Genomic DNA, 7,664 nt, shown 5'->3' with positions numbered 1-7,664 from the left:
TGATTTTGAAAAATCAAAAAAATCTCTCTCTCTCTCTCTCTCTCTCTCTCTCTCTCTCCCTCTCCCTCTCCCTCTCTCTCTCCCTCTCCCTCTCTCCCTCTCTCTCTCTCCCTCTCTCTCTCTCTCTCTCTCTCTCTCTCTCGGGCGTCTGTCTGTCACTTTATTCTGTCAGACAGTGTTGTGCACGGACTCACTTATGCATCATCGTCGTCTTCTGAAGGAATTTGCGACGATCGTCGATGAGCCGCTTAATTTTCTTCCTAGTCGCCACTGACCAAACAGAGAGCATTTCTCTGTAGATTTATTCCACAACTTTCAACACAATATTTGCCTCGCGTGCAGGAAACACAGCGCCGAAATTGCAGATTACAACCAGGTAAGAACAAGCATGTTGTAGTCGAATATTTCTTTTTTACTTTTTCAAACTCCTGCTTCTAATTAACGGGACTTCTATTCCAATGTGTTAAACATTGACGTATCATGAAAACTATACTCACTATTTTCAATGACATGAAATGAAAATAAAGAGAGTTGTACAGGGTCAAATGTATGACTATACTATATATTATCTGTCAGCATCAAGGACAGTTTGGCTAGATTATTGACATCTGATTTGAGGAAAAGTGTATTTCTATTGTATCTATCTATTCAGTTCATATTGAAAGTTGGACATACATTTTCTTATTGTCATACATATTGGGGAAGAGGAAAAGCCTTTATGTTTAGATTCAGTAACATAGCTCAAGGTGATGTGATGTATTGCATGTGACATTACGGCTCTATAGTCGTGACTACTATAGTTATAGTCATGTGGGAGCTCAGTTTGTCTTTTCACCTCCAAATCACACAGTGTCAGCACATTAACAATGACTTGATTAATCATTTGATGATTGTTTTTAAAGGAAGTTGCAGTCCTCTGCACACTTATGAACATTTCCCAGATTAGAATAAATCAAATAATTTTAATTGTAATGTCCAAATCTCTCATCTGGCCTTGTTTTAACTGTTGATAACAATGAAGGGGGTGGATATAAAAACAAATATGAGCTCTGAGGCCTCTTCAAAGTAAGAGCGGTGATCTTGCAGGTGGACGATGGAGCAGATTTTCTTTCTTAAAATGCTTTGTGTCTAAAACCCAACAGAGTGTTAAACACAATATTGTAATATAATCATTTTAAGATTGGTGCACAAAAGTCTAAAACTATGTGCTAAATTCATTATCAAAATTCAGACATTGAAATTAGCCTCTAGCTCACAGTATGTCTTCTAGAAGGTTCCTGCCTCCGTCCAAAGATTCTTCATATCCATATCATGTCCTGAACGGGATTTAAATCACCCCCCTGTCACTGCAGACGATGTCTTACGATGTGATCAGTCTGGTGGATTCCTCCTCTTACTGACTTATGGATGCTTTTATGAATGTCCAACCTTTTTTGAGGGAATCAACTCTGATTCATAGCTCTAAAATGTCAAAACGTCTTGGATTTCAAATAATGAGAGCATTCGTATTCACAGTAAATGTCCCTCAGTCTGACTCACACTTTGTGATTCTTTTTGTGGCCGGTTGGACACAATTAGCAGTGACACTGAATTATAATGTATTGTCACTATAGAACTTTAATGTTGGAGAGGATATACTTCGACAAGGTAAAGTGAAAAGTTACCCATTCTGTCTGCAAACAAACTAACTGGAAATAGCATTTTGTGACAAAATAGATTTTGATTTCAATCTACCTGCTCAACAAAGATGTTATTGATTCCTCCAGTTACCCTGATGCCCTGACATTTCATAAACTGGTCATCATGACAACTACATTTGTCTTCCTAAATCTCGTCAGCTTTGTTAGAGAAAGCACTCACAATATCATGTATATCCTCATCCTCTCTATCTACAGGCCTGTCTATCATCTTCTCACCCGCGGACAAGCACCTGGCCACACACACACACACGCACACACACGCACACACGCACGCACACGCACACACACACGCACACACACACACACACACACACACACACACACACACACACACACACACACACACACACACAGTGAGGTGATTTCTAATTCGAAGAACTGAACGCTGCTCATTAAGGCTTTAAATATTAAAATAGGCAGAATAGAGGTTAGACAAGGTGACAGATTGTTGGTTTCTCTGATGTATTGTACTGACGTTGTCACTCTGAGCGTGTGTGTGTGTGTGTGTGTGTGTGTGTTGTTTTTTTCCCAAAATGTTGAACTATTCTTTAAAAACTCAGTTTATTGTTATGAAATGTTATTGCAAGTTATTTTACATTTTACTACACAGCTTTTATTTAAAATGTCCTTCTTCCACATATTGTTTTTATTTCACAACAATGTTTTTTACCATCAACTATTTTATTTCATAATAAAATCAAGACAAACAAGACAGAGCCAGTCAAAAGTTTTAATTTGGAAAATTTCCTGCAATTAACTCTAGTGATGAAATAACAATGCATACTAATGAGCTGGATAAAAAAGGTATTGGATTATTTGACCATTTCATGGTTATATAACATTGTATTAACTTTGTCATATTTATTTGTCTTGTGTACTTATTTTTTGTCGTGACACACTGGGCCTCCACATTCAACTTCCCTTAAATGTCTACCAGTAATCCTTCTTTTCCCCTTTCTCCTCCTGCAGATTGCTTCTTGGTCGTTTTTTATTTTTGACCACTGCTGTCACCATGAGCTCGTGCAGCAGGAAGGCCCTGACATTGCTGAGCAGTGTCTTTGCAATCAGCGGCCTGGGGCTGCTGGGAGTGGCGGTCAGCACCGACTACTGGCTGTACCTGGAGGAGGGCGTCATTATGCCTCTGAACCAGAGCATCCACATCAAGACATCACTGCACTCCGGCCTCTGGAGGGTATGCTTCCTGGCCGGTGAGAAACGAGTCTGTTGGTGTGCGCTGCCAAGATTTGGGATTGGCTTTTGTCAGTTAACCTTGTGTAAATCAAGTTCGTGGCACAGGAAAATGGAATGGCGTTTAGAATGGAATGATCTTTATTCAAGGATGTTCATACGTGCTGTGCGGCGTCTAAATGTGGCAGCGGGAGTGAGATGATGCTGTCACACTGACATATCGTCACTGCATCAGCTTTGACATTCACAATGACTTCATCAGTGTGTGCGCGTTTGTGTGTGCAGTGTGTGTGTGTGAGAGAGAGAGAGAGAGAGAGAGAGAGAGAGAGAGAGAGAGAGAGAGAGAGAGAGACAAAGTGAAGAGTACAAGAGAAAGAGTGACTGAGAAGAGCAACAGAAAGATAGAAAGTGTGTCTTCCCAGTTTCAATCACACATTATGAAACAAGGTGCATTCAGTGTAAAATTAGTCCTGCATCATAATTATACACACACACACTGACACACACACACACACACACACACACACAAACTTGCACCTACAAGTCTTCAGAGACAGATGTCATCTCATCGTCACACACACCTCCAGCTGGTGTCTGTGTGTGACGATGCTGAAGTGATAATAATAACTATGTCTATGCAGTTTGTGATGTAACTCACACTTATGTGGGGAAATAAAAGTTGATTACAAATTTAAGGAAAATGGAGCATCAAAGTTTGAAGGAGGGAAATCCATCCTTAATATGTCTACTTAAAATACAGGAAGCCCATCAAGGATGTGTTGAAATATAGGACATTTTTTACGTACATCTGAAATATTATTTCCTATATCTTCCATTTTTTTAATTAACCCAGATTTCTTGGGGGAAAAATATAAATTTATAGGGGTTTATGTTGCCAGGCAACTAGTGGAGATTACTCATCTGGCCAAAAATATTGAACTGTTCCTCAAATGTTTCTTTACGTGTTGTTTGTTGACTTGAGTTTTGGCTCGCTCGATTCTTCCAGTCTCTAATAATTCACTCAAATGTCCCTTTCTGTCCTGCAGCAGTCCTCAGTGTGTTAACCATCGCCTGACCTCCACACCAACCTGCACACCTGCTCTCAGTTCCCTCATCAGCTCCGCAGTATATATACCTGCCCTTTTGCCATTGTTACCTTCCAGATCATCTATTGTGCCCCCTCAGCTGTAGAGTTTAAGCTTTTCTTTCGACTTCTCGTTGTGCCTCAGCTTTGTCTTTTGTCTCTTTCCTCTTCAGGAGAAGAGTCTGGTCGCTGCTTCACCATCGCCTACATCATGCCTATGAACGTCCAGTTGACGTCAGAGTCCACAGTAAACGTACTCAGTGAGTATTGAGGTTGTTCACATAAAAAGCTCTCATATTGTAAATACATCTGGCAAAACAGCAGACGATGATTAAGTGTGTACCTTTTATCATTATTTCAAGATTGATCGTTCCCCCTTCCTCCAAAAGAGAACACTTTTCTATCAAACACGACAAATGACAAGTTAAAAGAGCTGCTTTATAATTGGAATAGATCAACAAAACATTCCTGAAGTTCCTCCGTCAATAAGCATGTTTCTGCCTCAGTTTGTAAACACACATCTGCTGTATGTTCTGGGGTTAAACGGCAGCTTTGCTCCTCTCCTCAGAGATGATCCGCTCAGCCACTCCGTTCCCTCTGGTCAGCCTCTTCTTCATGTTCATCGGCTTCGTCCTCAACAACATCGGACACATCCGGCCTCACCGCACCATCCTGGCGTTTGTCTCTGGGATCTTCTTCATCCTCTCAGGTACACTGATCTTCTCTCCACTCTTATCTCATGTCACGTGTCTGTCCTCTCTCCTTCTTGTTTTTGTCCAACCCTGAGTTCAATGTCTCCATCTGTCAGGTCTGGCTCTGGTGGTGGGTCTGGTGCTGTACATCTCCAGTATAAATGATGAAATGCTGAACAGGACTAAGAGCAGTGAGGCCTATTTTATCTACAAGTACGGCTGGTCCTTTGCCTTCGCTGCCATCTCTTTCCTGCTCACTAAGGTGAGTGACTGAACTACGCAACGCTTTGTTCCGCTGTTGGGCACTGCTGTGCTCAAGGCACAAAATATTTTAATCGACATATTAAAATGAGGACACTTATTTGCACCCTTGTCCAAAGATGTTAAAAACAGATGCAGATAATGTAGCAGGACATTAAACAGTAGAATCATAAGTTAACAAGAATACACCTAAATATTACAAAAACATAACAATTGTTAGTTATAACTCAAATTAAAACGTTCAAGTATAACAATAAAACACATTCAATGCACTGCAAGAGCTGCTTCTCATTATTTACTGTATCTCCAAACCAAAATGATTTACTCATGTCCTGGACTGTAGCAAACTTAGTAAACTTGTGACACTTAAATGAAAGTGATTTCTCAAAGTTTTAGGTGTGAATGGATGTTTAATCCCCATCAATAGCCTTACTATACACAGTGTTCATTTTATTAGGTATACCTGAACAGTCTAATGCAATCAGTAGAACTATTTCACCATACAAATATTGTATGATGCCTATAATGTTCTCTTCAGCTGTCCGGCAAGTTTCAACCCAGCACCTTCTTGTTCACCAGTCCACCCCACTAATGAACATAACATTTAATTTACACATTTCTGACAATATAAGCTTTTTGAAAGACAGATGTGATGGCAGGGCTGCTGTATGTCATTGCATTAGCTTATAAAAGTGTCCCTAATAAAGTGGCCACCACCTTCATCAAATCATGAGGGTCCACTGCTCTCCAGTGGCCACAGGCTGGAATTGCAACACCACATTCATTTAATGGCTAACAAACACACTGTGTTAATATCAGTGTAATTTATATTAATATAAATAATTACCACTCATTTTTAATGTAATATATGGTATAGAAATCATAATACTTTGGGTGCAGTTAGTGATATTAATCCAATACACTCTTTGTCAAACGTGTAAATGTATAATTGAATGTATAAAGAGATGTTTTAAAGAGAAAGGCAGTGAGTGTTTGTTCGGGTGTTGAATATAAATAACATTAAGAGCACTTTTAATAACCTATTTGTGCTGTGGAGACTTGTTAAAATTGTAAATTGCATTATTTCTTTTACATGAAAGCACTTCTGAGTTCATAATCCTTTTCATGTATTTTGATCCGTTCACTTTGTGTCAATCTTTTGTGTCCCTCTCTACACACTGCAGAGCGCAGGCGTCATGTCAGTCTACCTGTTCATGAAGCGCTACAGAGCCGAGGAGATCTACCAGCCTCGCCACCCCAGTTTCTACCGCCCCCGTCTCAGTAACTGCTCCGACCACTCGGGCCAGTTCCTCCACCCAGTGGCCTGGTCGCGTGGGCGGAGTCCCTCCGACATCTCGAGTGAAGCTTCACTCCAGATGAGCGCCAGCTACCCGGCTCTCCTCAAATGCCCAGACTATGATCATGTCTCGTCTTCGCCCTGCTGAGGGGTCGGTCACCACAGCAGAGGCTAAAGGGTCACTGGAGGATCACATGGGGTCACAAGGCCTCGTTAGTTAAAAAAAATATATGTGCAGCTTTGACTGTGACCTAAGGACTTAGGAAATATTTCCATCTGAGCCGCTTGTGGCTTTTTAAAGGGTCAGGAATGCTAAATGGGATTCTGTTGTCGTAGCAGCGCCTATATTTCTTTTCTAGATGGAGGCAAAGGCTAAAGATTTACAGAAACAATCTTCTGTATATTGATTTGTATCTGTGTGTCCCTACAGTGCCTCTGAGTTGTTTTCCTTTTGTGAATATCTCTGCCTCATCATTTTACAATGAATACATACTCCTTATGCTTTAGGACCTTTTTGTTCTGTGGCAGTATTTGTGTATCATTTCACATATAGCAAATATACCCAAAAAAGCAAACATTTGGCAAACCTTATCCTTTCTTCCAAAGGCAAAGACTGTCATGTGTAATGCAATGAAAGCACAATCCATAACCACAACAACTATCAGATAGCAGGTAACGGGCCTGGAAGGAAGAAGGCTCAAGAAGTCTTCTCAACAGGTATCCAGCCTGAAGAGTCGTTGGGTTTGCTCGTTGCTTTGTATTTTATCTAAAGACGCTGTTTTGTCCCTAACATCTTGGCATCATAATGATAATTCTCCCGTGTAATCAAACGAGGAGAGAGACCCAGGTGTGTGAATACGTCCCGACTGAACCAGCTAAAATCATACAGATTTGTTTTATATAGATTTTTATATACAATGTGCAGCAGTTGGACTTCATATGAATAAATGGTAGCAGTTGATGTTAAGGTGAGTCTGTATATTAAGTGGTGTTGATTTGGCGACACTGCTTTACCATGTAAAATGTTTGGTACAGTGTTCAGGAGAACTCATCTGTAAAACAAATAAAAATGGTGGTTCTAAACACTTTATAATATTCCACAGTATATACTGTCACACAGATTTCTAATGTATGTATTCAATACTTTTACTTTTATATCTTTAGTCGATCCAGTGATGCGTTGAGTTGCTCGTAGTGGTCAAAATGGATTAAACTGTTTGTCTAATAATCTCAGACGTGTGTATTAAATCCTCATTGTGTAAATCCACACGTGCAAATGTCTGTTGCCAATAGTCACAACCTTTCAAATATAAATGCTTTATAACTTTCAGTAATCTGAAGTGATAGAAGGTTACACGTTCGTTCTCAAATTTAGAGCTTCACTCATTTCCCCTCAGAGGTGAAACTGAGTTTTACATACAGGTACCACAGTTCCTGAACGT

At 40.1% G+C, this 7,664-nt stretch overlaps 1 protein-coding gene across 1 annotated transcript; it reads left to right on the top strand.

Annotated features, from left to right (window-relative positions):
* Window positions 1-300: 300 nt before the first annotated feature.
* cacng5b (calcium channel, voltage-dependent, gamma subunit 5b) lies at window positions 301-7,424 on the top strand. The gene is made up of 6 exons (XM_029437718.1): window positions 301-376; window positions 2,670-2,919; window positions 4,118-4,232; window positions 4,541-4,681; window positions 4,781-4,926; window positions 6,110-7,424. The coding sequence occupies exons 2-6, from the start codon at window positions 2,713-2,715 to the stop codon at window positions 6,368-6,370; spliced, it is 870 nt and encodes a 289-aa protein (XP_029293578.1). The 5' UTR covers window positions 301-376; window positions 2,670-2,712; the 3' UTR covers window positions 6,371-7,424.
* The last annotated feature ends 240 nt before the right edge of the window (window positions 7,425-7,664 follow it).

Source organism: Cottoperca gobio, chromosome 8, assembly GCF_900634415.1.
Source record: "Cottoperca gobio chromosome 8, fCotGob3.1, whole genome shotgun sequence".
NCBI classification, from domain to species: Eukaryota; Metazoa; Chordata; class Actinopteri; order Perciformes; family Bovichtidae; genus Cottoperca; species Cottoperca gobio.
Note: the sequence above shows the minus strand (reverse complement) of the source record. Positions and strands in the feature narration are given on the sequence as shown.